Below are 17,010 nucleotides of genomic sequence, written 5' to 3' on the forward strand. Positions count from 1 at the left end.
TCTCTCTCTCTCTCTCTCTCTCTCTCTCTCTCTCTCTCTCTCTCTCTCTTTCTCTCTCTCCATATGTATATATGTATATATATATACATATATATATATACACACACATATTTTTTAATGCACACACACTTAACCTTGAAGTGACCCAGGCAACACTCTAAACTGATTTATATTACTAGAGGGAATTCCCCTCACTGATGAAACTTTAAGTCTCTCCCCCTACCCAAGGACATCTATATTTATATGGAAACATTTCTTTATCTAATTTAAAGCCTCCTTTTCCAGTTTTAGATTCTCTTATTCTGTCTCCAGTAGATGGAGAGAGCAACTGGCCATCATCCAAATGCCATAATCCTCTATGTACTTGTGGTGTTATGAAGTTGCACTTTTGCTTCATATCTCTTGGCTATATAATTCCAAATCCTTTAACCTTTACTCAAAATCTTTTTTTTTTATTTAGCTGACTCCACAATAGTCCTCTTTGGCCTCTCTATTGTTTCATAGAATAGCCTGAAAACAGATAAGCAGCTTTGGAAGAATATCGAGTTGCTGCAATTAAATGAAACTTACTATTACTCGCATGTATATATTTCTAACATTAAATGTACCACTCTGACTCGTTCTTTTAAAATTCCCCTAAGAACAACAATGACAATAACTAACAAATCACATGAATATGGCAATTTTAGGTTTCTAAAACACTTTCCTCACAGGAATCCTGCACAGATATTATTTCCACTATTTTATGGGTGAAGAAGCTGAAGTCGTGGTTGTTGTTCAGTCATTTCAGTCATGTCTGACTCTTTGTGACCCCATTTGGGGTTTTCTTGGCAAAGACACTGGAGTGGTTTGGTATTTCCTTCTCTAGCTCATTTTACAGGTGAGGGAACTGAGGTAAACAGGGTTAAGTGACTTGTCCAGGGTCACACAGGTATTAAGAGTCTGAAGCTGGATTTGAACTCAGGACTTCCTGACTCCAGGCATGGCACTCGATTCACTGTGCTCCCTACCTTCCTTTAACTGAAGTTCAGAGAGGTGAAATTACTTGCCTATAATCATACAGCCACATAGCTACAAACTCTCTCCTTTTGCCATTGTTCCCCTCTCTCAGGATTTTGAGGGGCAGGACAGTGTGTGGTTTGTTGTTGTTCTTGTTGCTTTGACTGTCTTTGTATCCTCAGGGCCTGACATGGTACCTATCACCTAATTAATACATGCTTATTGCTGGACTAAATTGACCATCAACAGGTCCCGAGGTTCCTAGAATGATGAAGTGGTGTTGAATCAAGAGCTTGGGGAGGGGATGTTGAGATGTGGATTATAATAGTGGCACTGCCAGTCAGTCAATAAGAATTTATTAAGCACTTACTGTGTGTCAAGCTCTTTGCTAAGAAGTGGTGATACAAAGAAAGGGAAAAGACTGTTTCTGTTCTCAGGGAGTTCATAGTGTATTAGGGGAGACAATAATGAAAACAAATATGTACAAACAGATATACATACATACACACAGACATATATATATATGTGTGTATATATATATATATGTCTGTATATATGTATTTATGTACAGTACATAATACACACACAGGATAAACTACCAGATTGAGGAGGCCCTTCAGCTCTTTGATAGCCAGTTTCCTCATTTATGACCTAAGGAAGTTGGATGAGATGATTTAAGGACTATTTAAATTCTTAAGTCCCCTTTTTTTCTTGTTTTCTTTTCTTACTCTTAGACTTCTCACCATCAGTAAGGATGGAAGGCCAAGACAGAAAATGATAAAATGATGCCATTTGTAACTACAGGGTCCAGAAGTATCTAACGTGATTTTGTGTCCAACATAATTAAGGTTCCAGTTAATTGTCTGATCCTTGAATGCAATGCTTACCACCTTCTCTAAAACACTGATAAAAAAAAAAAGTTTTGTAGAATGCCTAGAACATTTCTTAGAAAAGATTGGATTGACTTGACCTGGTCTTGCATGGATTATATACCTTGTGGTCAATCAGCCAATCTACTGAAGTAATGCTTTGAAAGAAGTTCAAAGGAATCCTAGAAAAGTAGGAAACCTACTACAAATTGCTCAGGAACTGATTGCTAAAAGGAGTGTACAATTGAGGTTGACCACCTCATTTGCTCTCATTTTTGCTTTCGGTCTTTACTGCTTTGGGTAGGTGAGTCCCTGTTATAGCCTGAAGTCTTTCCCCAAAGGATAATTCTTCATGTACCTGCCAGTAAGCTGTCATTACACAGGAAAGAGAGAGGTGTACAATTATTTGATCAATTGACTGGCTGTTTTGACCACTGTAGATAATTCTTTGGAATAATTCATATTCTGACGTAGATTTTCAAAGGCCAGAATTTTTCTCATCATTTCCTTATATTTTTAATAAAGCCTTTATCACTTTCATTTGTCTTTGTAAAGTCAACTTCTCCATAATAATCCTTATATGGTCACTGTGAGCTCGGATGGTTTCCTCAAGAAGAGGACAGAATCATAGTAATTAGATATATCTCTAGTCTCTTAGAATTTGTAGAGAGCTTAATGTGAATTATCTCATTTGAATCTCACAACAACCTTGTAGGTAAGTGACACAGGAAATATTATTTTTCAAGGATGAAATTATTATATTTTTAAAACTTAAATTTATTTTTGTTACATTTGAGTTCCAATCTGTTTCCCTTTCCCTCCCCACCCTGAACTAGAGAAGGCCACCATTTGACATAGGACCTTTGTAGCTGATTTGAATATTTATAATACTCAGAATTACTTAGTCATTCATGATTATTCTTCAAACAATATTGCTGTTACTGTATACTTGAATCTGTGCGTTATTGGAATTATTAAACTCATTTTACAGAAGAGCAAACTGAGGCTCAGTGAGATTAAATGACTTCTTTATGTACACTAAGTGTCAGAGGCAGTACTCAGATTGAAGTCTCCCAGTCTCTTAAATTCAGCACTATATTACTCTACAATACCCTGCTTCTTCCATGCCAGATTAATCTCATTTCCTTCCCCCCCTCCCCCAGAAGGTTTCCTGGGCTCATAGATCAGGGAACTGAGGGAGGCATAGCAAACCTAGATTTCCAAATGGCATATGACAAAGTCTCTTACATTGTCCTTGCAGAGGAGATGAAAAGCTATGGCCTGGAAATTGTGTAGTTCAACAAATTCAGAGCAGCTTAAATATCTAGACACAAAGAGAATGATAAAAAAAAAATTGATGTTGACCTGGAGGAAAGTCTCTAGTATAGTGTCTCTAGGCTCTATCTTTTGCCTTGTTCTGTTTGAGATTATTATTAATGACTTGGTTGAAGGCATAAAGGACACGCTTATCAAATTTTCAGATAACACACAACTGGGAAGGAGAATTGACATATGGATTGAGAGAACCAAGATTCTGAAGCTCTTGACAAAGAGGAATATTAGCTTGAATCAAACAAGATGAAATTTAATGGGAAGAGGGCAACTAGATGGCACAGTGGATATAGCACCAGCCCTAGAATCAGGAGGACCTGAGTAGAAAGCCAGCCTCAGACACTTACTAGTTCTGTGACCCTGGGCAAGTCACTTAACCCTGATTGCCTCCAAAAAAGATAGAAAGAAAGAAATTTAATGAGAAGAAATGTAAAGTCCTAGGATGGGGGAGGTATGGTCAGATAGCATTTTGTTTTATAAGGATCTGAGGGATTTTGTGGACTTCAGGCTAAACACTGTGATATTCAACCAAGAGATCTATTACAATCTTTGATTGTATTAAAAGGACAGTTTCTAGGATTAGGGAAGAAATAGTGCTATTGTGTGTTGCCTTCATTAGACCATATGTTGAGAATTATTTTAAGTTCTAGGTACCTCATTTTAGGAAGGGTGATAATAAACTGGAGAAAATCCAAAGGAGGACAAGTAGAATAATTTATAGAGCATGCTATGTGAGGATTGATTGAAATAACTGGTGATTTCTGGCCTGGAGAAGAGAAAATTTTATTTGAAGGTCTAGCATATGGAAGTGTAACATAAGGAACTTGTCATTTTTGCATGTAGAACACAGCAGAACTAGTAAGAGTGGCTTAAAGTTGCAAAGAGCAGACTTGGGTTTAACTTGGACGTTAGAGAGAAGAGATGATTTTCAAGTAATGAGAGCTGTCCAGAAGTGCAAGAAACTTGGTTGGTGGTAGTGAGGGAAGATTGGAGGTCTTTGAGGAAAGCTGCATGTTTATTTGCTGGGGAGGTGGTTCTTGTTTATGTACAGATTGGACTAGAGACCTTCTGATGTTTCTTCCTTCTCTGTGATTCTGGAGGTCTGGTGCCATGATTATTGGCTTAAGTATTGGAAGGAATTCAAAGAGAGTCTTGGAACATTTCACTTGGTCCCAGAGGGTAGAACTAGTGGTAATAGGTGGAAACTGTGGGGAGGTATATTTCATCTCAAAATGAGAAAATGCTTCTGAACAATTTGAGTTGCTCAAAAACGAATTGAGCAACTTTGGGAGGTTTTCAAGATAGGCTGGATGGGCTATTATATGAGGGATTCCTGCTGAAATAACGTTGGATGTGAAATATTCCAAGATTACTTTCAGATTTCTAATCAATTTCATTCAACAAGCATTTATTAAATACCTACTGTGCTAGGTAGGTGCTAAGACCATAAAGAAAAGTAAAATATAACCTCAAAGAACTTACATTCTATTAGATTTGAGATTCTACGACTGTTTTAAGGAGGAAAGATTTCCATAAGTCTTTGAGATGACAAGATCCTCTTGCAATTAGCATTCCATATAATGGAGCACCACTTTTTGGTGAGATGTTGAAGACAAGATCCAGAGTTAGTGGAGCAGATACAAATTAAATACATGAACCCTCACTATGACATTCACTCAAATGCATGCAAGCCACTAGAATCATTACTCTGAGATCAAAGATGAAGAGGTAGAGAAGACCATCTAGTCAGCCTCCACATTTTATGGTCAGGTAGGTGGTGCAGTGGATAAATAGCAAGACCTGGAGTCAGGAAGACTCATCTTCCTGAGTTCAAATATGGCCTCAGACACTTACTAGCTGAGTGGCCCTGGGCAAGTGACTTAACTCTGTTTGCCTCAGTTTCCTCATCTGTCAGATGAGCTGGAAAAGGAAATGGCAAACCACTCCAGTTATCTTTGCCAAGAAAATATAGGGTCATGAAGAGTCAACATGAACATGAAAAATGACTGAACAATAACGATATTTTATAGATGAGAAAACTAGGGTCTAGAGGTATTAAGTGACTTGTCTGAGGTCTCACAGGTAATAAGTGACAGAGGTCAGATTTGAAACCAATTCTGTAGGCCCTAAAGTCAGTGTTCTCTCTGCTATACCATCCTGCAAATAAAGATCAACAGCACCAGTTATACTGTGATAGGCACAGACATGTGGTCTGAACAAAGTTCTGGGAGGGATTCAAGGATGTAGACATCAACTCAGTAGAAAACATGACTTTTCAAATATTAATTCAACAGATCTATTCAAGAGTAGAAACATAGTTAATGCCCAAATATACAGCACTCATTTTGTACTCAGAAGAATTGGGTTCAAGGTCAGGCTTTGCCACTTATCAGCTCTCTGGCAAGTCATTTAACTGCTTGGAGCCTCAATTTCCTTATATGTGAAATGGGGATTATAATAAAGACCTACCCTGTCTATGTATCAAGGTTAATCTATAAACATTTATTAAGAGCCTACTATGTGCCAGGCATTATGTTAAGAACTGGAGATACAAAGAAAGGCAAAAGACAATCCCTGCTGTCAAAGAGCTCACAGTTTAATGCGAATGAAAATGTGTAATCATCTTTGTGCAAAAAAGACATTATATATACATATATATATTATGTACAACATGCATATGTATGCATACATATATACATATGTTTGTAGATATACACTTATATATGTTTGCATATGTATATATGTGTGTGTAAACACACACACACACAGGATAACAGGGGTACTGTTATCTTGGCAGCTAGAAGCTAAGTAGTGTTGTGAATAGAGTTCTGGGCCTGGAGGCAGAAAGATCTGAGTTCAAACTGACCCTCAGACATTTACTAGCTGTGTGACCCTGGACAAGTCACTTAAATCTCTGTTTGCCTCAGTTTCCTCAATTGTAAAATGTAGTTAATAATAGAACCTACTCCGCAGAATTGTTTTGAGGATAAAATGAGATAATACATGTGAAGCGCTTTGCACAGTGACTGGCACAAAGTAGGCATTTAATAAATGCTTATTCCTTTCCTTCCCCCCTTTCCTCTGTGAGGATCCAGTGACATATCTGCAAAACACTAGGTAAACTGCTAAGCTCTCTAAACGCAGGGGCTATTATTTTGATGATGATTATTCTTGTGGACGCCTAGTTACATAATCATTTCAATCTCCCCTCCCCCCCAAATTTACCATTTGTGAGTTAATTGCATTATGTAACCTAATGAGGAAGTAAAACAGAAGACAGCCAAGCCTTGGTTTCTTTGCCCACATTAGAGTCCCACGGGCATTTAGACCTTGACTCCTTCATATCTTCAGGTTTTAGAATTCAGAGAATTCTCTTCCCTTCTGTTTCCATATCACGGTGGAAACTTGAAAAGGGGTATCTTTTTCATTTTCCCCCTCTTTTGGAAAGTTTTATTCAATACCAATCTTCAAAGATTATGTTTCTGTGGATGCTAGACATATTTCAGACATTTAGACACTAATCAGTGAGTGAAATAAAGGATGATTATTCTCTATTAACAAAAAGCAATGCTCTATGAATTCAACGTTAGTAAGACTGATAATCTATGGATATGGCATGGGTGAAAAGGCAATTTCCATTAATAGTCTGATTATACTTAGAATGTTAGTACCAAAATGGAACAGGAGTGATGCCATGGTGATCTCACTCTCTGTTTACTCTCACCATGTGTTCAATGTCACATATTTTAAAATATCAAATACGTGATGTTGCTCTTATAAATGGCATTTGTTGTTTTCCTTCTCATTTTTTGTCGTTGTGAAATGTCATCTTTTTTTAAAAAAATAAGAGTAGGATTGTAAGGTTTAGAGCTGAAAGGGATCTTAAGTGTCCAGCCAGTCCAATACTAGTTTTATAGAGGAAAAAGATGAGGGCCCAAGAGGTTAAATGACTTGGTGCCAGAGGTCATGAAGGTATTAATTACTGGAGCTGGAACTCAAGCCTGCTCCTCCTTTGGTTCCAAATCCAGTATCCTTTCTACCACACCAAGCCAATTCAATTTGTTATTGAGCACTTATTAAGTACCTGCAAAATATTCAAGGCACTGTAATAGGGATGGGAATACAAAACAAAACAAAACTTCCCCCCCCCCCCCCAAGGACTTTATGGTCTATTATAAGCAAGGGGAATGTAAAAATGGATAAGTAACCATGGATAAGTAATATGAGTAAAGGGTGAGGGGGGAGCATTAGGAACATTTCATGTGGCCTCATAGGACAAATCCGGGAATAGTTGCTGAAAATTGAAGAAAGGTGTAGTTCTGCTCAAAATAAGGAAATTCTTCCTGATAATTAGAGCTGTCCAAAAGAGTGAAATGAGTAGCTATTGGAACTTGCTTCTCATTATATGTTTTCAAGCATAGTCCTGATGGAACTCCTCTGGAAATAACAATTGGAGTTAAAGCATATTGAGGTTCCTTCTAGGACCCAGTTAAATACAAGACTTTATTAAGCTACTACCAAGAGGGGATGAGTAAAGGTTTCCTGTAGGAGCTAGCATCTTCACTGAGCTAAGTATTGTTAACAAAAGACCCTCTAGGCTCATTAAGGCACCTGAAATGAAACAGAGTCCAATAGCCCAATTAAAAGCAGTAATTGTCTGAGAAGAACTTGTAAGGCAGAGAAGAACTTACAAGGGAGAGGAGAGAGAGTTCTCAGCTGCTTAAAGGGAAATGGAAAAGGGATGAGATAATATTGTTTCTAGAGGCTTTCAAGCAGGGATCGGGTTTAAAGAGCAAGGGATGTCTGTAGACACAATAGGCCAGTATGTTTAGAAAATCTCAAATAAGGTCTTGAGTCTGTAGCTTCGGTCCAAGGTTGCCCTTGAGTTGAACAAGGCTTGTTCTGTGGGTTCTGGCACCTCAGGCATCTCCAAATTTGGCTAGAATTCACTCACAAAGAATCATTGGTGTGTCAAGCATCTCTGAGCCTCAGAAATCCTTCTGACTGGTTCCTTGTTGTGTTATTCCAGTGTCCTGTTCCCCAGTGAACAAGGAAAGTTCTAACATATAGTCAATACAGGGCCCATGTTTGCGGTATTTTAAGAGGAAAGGGTAGGAGGGAGACATTGTAGAGATTTTAGTTTAGATTTAAGATTAAGATTTAGAGCTGAAAATTATCTGAGATAATCTTATCCAAGCTTGTCTGTTCACAGTTGAGAAAACTAAGGTGAAGTCTCTTTCTTGAGATCACACAGGTAGGAATTGGTAGAACCTAGATTCAAACCCAGGTCCTTGGACTCCAAATTTATGATCTTTCCAGGGTACCATGCTGATTCCTGCCTCTAAGTACATTTTAGGGAAGGGAGAATATTCCTGGTATTTTTTTTCATCTTTTCTTTACAGGGAATGCTGGCAAGGAGCAGAGAGTGCAGCACAGTGAAGGCGCCCAGCTGGAGGAACTACGGGGTAAGGCTTTAAGATCTATCAGCGGGTGCTTCCTTACTGCATGGCAACCTTCACTATAGACGCTACAGCATTGACTCCCAAACTCTTATGGATGATGGTACTGCTTCCTCCTGCTTGGTTACATGATAAGTCAATGGACATTTTGCCCTCAAGGAGCTAATGTTTTACTAGGTGGTGAATCCATCCAGTTACATAGTTGTTAAATAATGCAGTGTGGTCCTCTCAGTTTCTAGGACAAGTAGTCAACAAGAGTTTATTAAGCACCTACTATGTGTAAGGGACCGTGCTGAGCAAAGGAAATGCAAAGAAAGGCAAAAGACAGTCCTTGCCCTCAAGAAACTTATGGTGTAATGGGGGAGAGAGGATTAAAAACAACTATATACCAACAGGGATCCATAGGAAATAGTCAACAGAGCAGAGACACTAGAACGGGGAGATGGATAAGCAAGGCTTCCTATGGAAGGTACAATTTTAGCTGGGACAGAAGTGACAACCGTCCTGATACCTCAGGCAGGGTGTCTTTACAGGGAAGCAGGTTTCTTGGTACTTCCAAGATGATGTGCTTGGATTTAGTCTCATGAATCATGGGAAGGAACGTGCCAGCTGAGCTAGTCACTTGTGAGTCACTTACTGAATCACCCAGCAGCACTACGCAAAGAAAGGTTTGAGTAGATGTCACCCCTGACCACCTCGTTATCTTGTCATTTTCCTCCTAATGTTTGTCTGAGTAGTGGGTTCCAGGCACAGAAAGCATGATCTTGGTCAGTCTCAAATAATTAGCAAGGCTCAGAGGCAAACCTAAGTTTGTTGTCTCAGGTCCAGGACTTTATCTCTAATGTTAAATTATAGAGGGGGGGGAGAAAAGCAGCCCATTTCTTTAGCTTTAAGGTTTGTAAAGAACTTTCCTGATAATAATAATAGCAAACAATAATTTGGATTTATGTAGTTCTTAAAGTTTTACAACACCCTTTACAAATATTATCTTCTGTTATCTTTACAATAACCCTGGGAGGAAGGTACTGTTATTATCCCCATTTTATAGATGAGGAAACTGAGGCAAATGGAGATCACTGACTTGCCTAAGGGTCACATAATCAAGAAGTGTTGGAGTCCAGATTTGAACTTAGATCTTCCTAACTCTACTTCCAGAATATGGGTAGTTCAAATACTATTAGCACCAAGTCACATCGAGTCAACAAGCATTTACTAAGTACTTACTGAGTGCCAGGTATGTTGCCAAGCACTGGGGATACAAAGAGAGGTGAAAATGTGAAAATAGCCTTAAGGAATTCATAGTCTAATGGGGGAGGGGACAACATGCCAAAAAACTATCACCATTTTATGGATGAGGACATTAATTCTCAAAAAGGTATAATGACATTACCAAGGTCACACTGCCAGTAAATAGCAGAGCTAAGATTTAAACCCAGGTTTTTGGTTTTGTTTTTTTATTCCAAGAACAATAGCTTCAATTTCTCATCTGTAAAATGAGAGTGTTGGATTAGATGACTCTGAAGGCTTCTTCCAGTCCTAAACTCTATAAATTTATAGTCCAAAACCTTATTTTATAACTGAAGCAACAAGCCTCAGAGAGGGGAGGAGATTTGCCCGAAATTCAGCCAGCTAGTTATAGAGACGAGAATTAAATCTAGGTCACCTGGCCCTTAATGCTATGTTCTTTTCATATGAGACCTTGTGTTTAAAACTCATCTACAGGGCATTATAGTTAGTTGTTCATCATACAAATATTTCATTCTCAATTTTAAGTCTTTGCAAAAAAAAAAAAATCCTAGGGTATAATGTAAAAGGGCCAGAAAGGCCCAAGCAATCCACCATTAGACTATGTGTCCTAGGGTTGGGGAACCTGCAGTCTCCAGGCCACGTGTGGCCTTCTAGGTCCTTGGGTGTGGCCTTTTGACTGAGTCCAAGTTTTACAGAACAAATCCTTTTATTAAGGAGATTTGTTTTGTGAAATTTGGATTCAGTCAAAGGGCCACACTTGAGGACCTAGAGGGCCACATGTGGTCTTGAGGCTGTAAGTTCCCTATCCCTGAGACTATCTATAAGGTAGTTTTCAGGGATGAGCCAAAACAATGATATTTAAATAGTTTTTATATGGCATTCAGGGTGAGGAGAAAATTACTGCATATTTGTATATGTTACCTAATACCGAGACAATGAAAATTGGAAACATGCAACGGGTGATTTTTTGACAATGGAACTAAACTAATCAAATATTACTTTTCTCCAGTGTACAATAAATTCTTCTCTCATCCTGTATATGTGTTCATTCATTCATTCATTAATTCAATAAGCTTTCATTAAGCAACCCCTACCTGATAGTTAACATGGTAGGTGCTAAGTATACAAAGACAAAAAAGAAATAGTCTCTGCCCTCTATTAAAAGAAGAGATGGAGAATTTTTAGGAGCAAAGGGACAAGTAAGTGAGGGGATCAAGATAGGCCTTGTTTAGGAAGTGATACTTAATTGCAAGCCTTGAAAGAACCTAGGGATCCTGTAAGGTGGAGGTGAAAAGACCTTGCATTCCAGACTGCAATGGCCTGGAGGCCAGAGATAAAAATGCCTTAGAAGGGGAACAAGGCACAGGCCAGTTTGGCTGGAACAATGAGTAAAGGAGAGTGATGTGCAGTAATTCTGGAAGGGTCACCAGAGTTAGATTATGAAGAGCTTTACATGTTAAACAGAAGGACTTATTCATCCCAGAGACAAGAAAGAAAAAGCTACTGGAGCTTCCTGAGCAAAGAACCTTCTTGTACAAAAGTTGTCTGACTCCATATGCCATGAACAAACCAACAAGTGGGTGTATGGATGAATGAATATATAAAAAAACAAATGTTTGTACTATATTTAACTCATCTGACCCTCACAACCCTGGGCTTCTCACATTTGTCCGATTCCCTTTCTTTCATGACACACTGTCTTTCTCTGCCCCTTAATCCTTGGTCAGCATCTGATGGGCTTACATGCAAGAACATACACTAAAGGAAACCTGAACCTGGGTTTTGGTGGAAGAGAGAAAAGAGTAACAGAATACTTAGAAGAAAAATGGAATGTTGAGCAGAATTATTTGAGTGAAGCTCAGAATGTTATAATAATAAGTGACATCATATTTTAAAGTTCACAAATGCTTTCTTCATAAGAGCCCTGTGATTTAGATTATAAAAAATATTATCCTTGTTTTATAGGTGAGAAAACTGAAGTCAAGGAAAATTAAATGATTTACTCAAAGTCACAGGACCAGAAAATGGCAGTGGTGATTTGAACACAGATCCTCTGATCTAAATAAAGTGCTCTGCCCCTGCATCATCTTGCCTCTGTTATAATTCATAAGTCAAGGCATGCTTTTTTTAAATGAATTAGGTACTATTGCCTCATTTGATAAATGGTCAATTTTATATCATTCCTGGTAGTATGTGATATAAAAGATTGTTGTTGTTCAGTTGTTTCAGTTGTGTCTGACTTTTTGTGACCCCATTTGGGGTTTTCTTGATAAATACTGGAGTGGTTTGCCATTTCCTTCTCCAGCTCATTTTGCAGATGAGGAAACTGAGGCAAACAAGGTGAAGTGACTTGCCCAAGGTCACATAGCCAGTAAGTTTCTGAGGTCAGATTTGAACTCAAGATGATGAGTCTTCCTGACCTCAGGCCCTGCACTCTATCCACTGTGCCACCTAACTTCCTTGTTATATAGAAGGCATCAATTGATAAAATCAATTTATTTCATCTAAAAAATGATATTAAAGAAGATGGCTGGGGTTGGGGGAGGAGGTATAGCCAATGGCCAGTCTGTGACCTATGGTTTAGAGGGGTCACTTCAGATCAAAGGTCTGATCCTCATTTCGGTAGTCTCAGAAATATCACCCCTTCAATTCACCCAGAGGTGTGCAGGCTCAGTGATACAAATCCATGCTACCTAAACTAAAAAAAAACAATGAATTGTAGAGTAGAATATCAATTTATTAGTTTAAAATCAGAATTTCCTCAAGCCTTTGCATGAGACTGTTCTATCCTAGACAGTAGGTGTTGGAATAATAAAAGAGAAGATTGGTTGGTGATCAGAGAACCAGAGAAAAATATATTTTTAAAAGGATATTTTAGTCATGCTCTTGAAAGTTGATGGATTTCCCTTCTCTAATCTGGGAATATCATTTCTTGGAATGGTCTACTGCTACAGCTTCCTAATGTTCTATCTTTATGTTGCTTCTTATTAACTTCAATTTTAGAAGGTAATACCTTCTGACCTTAATCTAAATTCCAGTGTATCCTCTTTGAAAGTTTGTGCATGTGTGTATGTACGCCAGTCTAGGAAAAAGTAAATTTATACTTCAAAACCACCAGTTCTTCAGATTGTGAAGTTTGGATCTTTTCCCTCCATCATAGCACTTCCCCCTCCCCCACTTCTCTAATGTATTTTCCACGAATTATTATTTGTTAAGCCTATTTGCATCTACTTATTTTTGCATCCCAATGAGATGTGTAAGCTTTGTAATAGTAAGAGCTGACATGTTAATAAAACTTTCAGGTTCACACAGCAATTTACATGCTTTATCTCCATTTAAAACTTACAATACCTCTGTGAAGTAGAGATATTCTTATCCCCATTTCACAGATGAGCAAACTGAGACAGAAAGATTAAGCAGTGAAATAGTTAGTAGGTGGCAGGTTTAGGATTTGAAACCAAGGATCTGCCTCCTGAATCTAACTTTCATAGTTAGTCCACAGAAGCTCTCATGGTATGATCTAGGGAAACTTTGTAGTCCCTTAGAGTCTTTCAGCAGGACCATGAAGTCAAAAGTATTTTCTTAATAATATCGACTGTTTTCATATCTATTAGAGTAAGTATTAGAAAATAAAACCCCACATTAAAGAGCTCTTGGGGGAGGTTCTCAATATTTTTTTAAGATTCTAAAAGTTAAAATCAAAAAGTTTGAGGACCACCACCCTAGACTATGTTTCCTCTATGAGGACAGAGGATTTTGTAAACTCCATGAGGATATAGTAGATAAATTATTGAATACAGCAAATATTTAATAAGTATTTATTGAATGAATCAATGAACAAAAGAATGGTAAGTTGCATTTTGCTGGTCCACCATATGGACCACCATAAAACATCAAAGTAAACTTTTGATCAATATTTTTATTATTAACAGTAACCCTTCTGAACCATGGTATTCCAACAGTAGTTTTCTGCATTCCAAGATGAAAATATTTTATTAAAAAGTCCTTAAGAAAAAAAAATCAAGCAATAAAGTTGTTTTCTCAAGGACACCTCACATGAATTGTTTTGGTCCCAAAACTTCTGATCAGAAGGAATCTCTGGAAGGAAGGCAGAAAAAAAAATTCTGAGTTTACTCCCATCATACCAAAAGATGTCTTCTAAGAAAATGTCATTTGCTAAGTAATTACTTCTGTGTCAGGCATTTTATCTAAAAGAGAAAGACCTAATTAAAAGTAATTTGTAAGCTAGGTGTGCTGATTAAGTGTTAATTGTGCTCTGGAATATAACAGTATTACCCTAGTTCTAAGTCTCTCTTTTAAGCAAACCCATATTTTATTGTTTTGGCAGCTGCATTCCAACGCTGCAGAAACACACTGAGAGGAGCAGCAGCTATGTTGCAGTATGACTAAATAGATCATGTGAGAATTTGCTTTTTGTCCTCAAGACATTTTGGATCTGAATTAGTTTTTTTTTTTTTCAAAAGGAAAATCAAAGCCTATTTAGAATACGACAAATATTCAGGAGATGGGGAAGGGAAGCAAAAGGTCCTGTTTGGGTGACCACTATTATTCCAAAACCTTTGGAGAGGCAGCCTAACATGAGGAAACAAGCACTGAGCTATGAGTCAGGAGACCTGAGTTCAACTCCCAGTTCCTCCCCTCATTAGACCCTAGGAAAATCTATGAGCTGCTGTGGATGACCTCAAAGGCTCCTTCCAGCTCAAATATTCTGTAACTTCATAATTTTAAAAGAATCCTGAGAAATGGCCTTGGCGAGAAGCTGATGTCTTTGTTCTTGACTTTCCTTTTAAATTCATATTCTCTGGATCTAGACCAGATTGTAAGCACACAGGCTGACAATACTTCAGATCAATAACAGAAACTGTCCATATCTTGAAATGCTGTAGCTTGTGATAAATTTCTTATCAATTTAGAAAAGAAATATCTACTCCTGCATACTCTGGCAATCCCTGCAAACTTTCTTCTCCTTGCCTCCCCCTGACCACAAAACAAAACAAAAATTTACTTAAAGCATCAACTGGAAAAGTAATTTTTAAAGTAGTCAATCTCTCTCTCTCTCTCTCTCTCTCTCTCTCTCTCATTCTTTCTTTTTCTTTCCTTTCTGCCTCTCTTCTCCTTTCCTCCTCCTCTTCTTCTTCCTCCTCTTTCTTTCTCTGTGTTTCTCTCTGTGTGTCTCTCTGTCTCTGTGTCTCTGTGTCTGTCTCTCTCTCTGTCACTGTCTCTCTCTGTCTCTGTCTCTCTGTCACACACACACACATACACACAGAATAAAATCAATATATCTTCTTTTACATGACTTAGAACCACAGAATCACAAAATGTTAGATCTTGAAGGGATTTTAGAATATTAAATGAAATAGATGCTAGGATTAGAAGGAATCCTAGAATATAGACATAGAATGTTATACCTAGAAAGAACCTAAGAAAGTAGAACATACACTGACAGCTCAAAATGACTTTAGATCAGGGGCGCTAGGTGGTGCAGTGGATAGAACTCTGGCCTTGGAATCAGGAGGATCTGAGTTCAAATCCAGTCTCAGACACATAACACTTACTAGCTGTGTGACCCTGGGCAAGTCACTTAACCCCATTGCCTAACACAAACAAAAAAAAATTATTTTAGACCCTTCTCCCCAAATGTCACTCAAATATCAGCCAATAAGTTGCTAACATAATTAATTAGTGTAATTAATTAGTATAATTTGCATATATTTGGCATAGCCTGGTCCACACGTCAGTAGCTGGAGGGGCTCCTCCATCATCCTGGTAACAGCTCCAAGGTGCTTGCTTCTCAGCACCCCCTGCAGTTGACTTACAGAGGCAAACACTGGTTGTAGTTCTCCTTGTCATACCTACGTCCCAGGGTGTTTATAAGGATCAAGTAACATAATGTATGTAGATCACTTTGCAAACCTTAAAGCTCTATGTAAATGGCAACTATTATTATTATTATTATTATTTTCTTGACAATGTATGTTATCATCGTTATTCATATCAGTGTCATTGATGGAGCTAGTTGGAGGGAGCAGCAGAGTTGGGAGACAGGAAGACTTGAGTGTGAATCCTGCCTCAGACACTTACTAGCTGTGTGACCTTAGAGAAGTCACTTAATCTTTATTTGCCTCAGTTTCATCATCTGTAAAATGAGGATAATAATTGCACCTGCTTCTAGGGTTGTTGTGAGGACAAAATGAGATAATGTTTGTAAAGCACTTTGCAAACCTTAAAGCACTATATAAATACCATAATTGTTGTGTTGTAGTTACTATTATTGTTATTCATTATTAAACTAGAAAGGCCTTTAGAGCATAGAACGTAGAACAAGAACTGAAGGGGATTTTATGATTGTAAAGGCAGTGAGGGGCTTTAGAAGAGAAAAGAGTCCATTAGAGGGAAATGGACCTTATAGATCATCTATTTCAGATCCATTTTGCAGAAAAGAAAACTGAGGCTCTGGTTGGGGAAGCAAATTGCCCCCAGTTATGGCACTACTAAGAAATCTGTCCTCATTTTTAAAGGATTTATTGAAGTCTCAATTTTATCTCTAATATATTCAGGCTGCAGCAGGGAGCGATGTCTGAAATGAGAGAGCAGGGCTCATTCACTAGTGCTTCCCTTTCTCATTTTGTGCATTTCAAATAAAAATGAATTTTCACTTCAATGTTGATTTTGAAATAAATCTTTTTTCAGAGTTTAGCAAAGGACATTGTATCTTTCCTCCCGGGGGAGGCTTGTTCCTTAGATTGTCAGGTTTTTGCATAACTCTATGAAAACTCAGCTATCGATAAATTATGAGGCCTTGGTAGTTGCTCAACTTCATTGAAGACAGGTTGGCAAAGACAATTGATGGATGAGTCCTAAGGAATTACAATGACAGTGCACTCTCCATGGTCTCTCACTTGATGAAAACATAACTAGGGTTACTAGCCATTAGGTCATTCCTACTTTTTGTGTGAATTCTGTATAATCATAATAGTATTATTTTGTTAGGTCTGAAGGTCAGTCTTAGGTTGTTACATTTTCTACTGAGCAGCATTCTTATATAGGAAGGAGGAAGGAAGCTAGTAACACTTACAAAGTGC

At 38.0% G+C, this 17,010-nt stretch overlaps 1 protein-coding gene across 1 annotated transcript in view; it reads left to right on the forward strand.

Annotated features, from left to right (window-relative positions):
* ZMAT4 (zinc finger matrin-type 4) overlaps nucleotides 1-17,010 on the forward strand; it is a 303,196-nt gene that overhangs the window by 192,378 nt on the left and 93,808 nt on the right. Inside the window, exon 4 of the mRNA XM_027865263.1 lies at nucleotides 8,603-8,665. Within this exon, the coding sequence (XP_027721064.1) occupies nucleotides 8,603-8,665 (63 nt within the window). The remainder of the gene's footprint in view (nucleotides 1-8,602; nucleotides 8,666-17,010) is intronic.

This window comes from Vombatus ursinus, unplaced genomic scaffold (assembly GCF_900497805.2).
Source record: "Vombatus ursinus unplaced genomic scaffold, bare-nosed wombat genome assembly UNPS02014778.1, whole genome shotgun sequence".
Classification (NCBI taxonomy): domain Eukaryota; kingdom Metazoa; phylum Chordata; class Mammalia; order Diprotodontia; family Vombatidae; genus Vombatus; species Vombatus ursinus.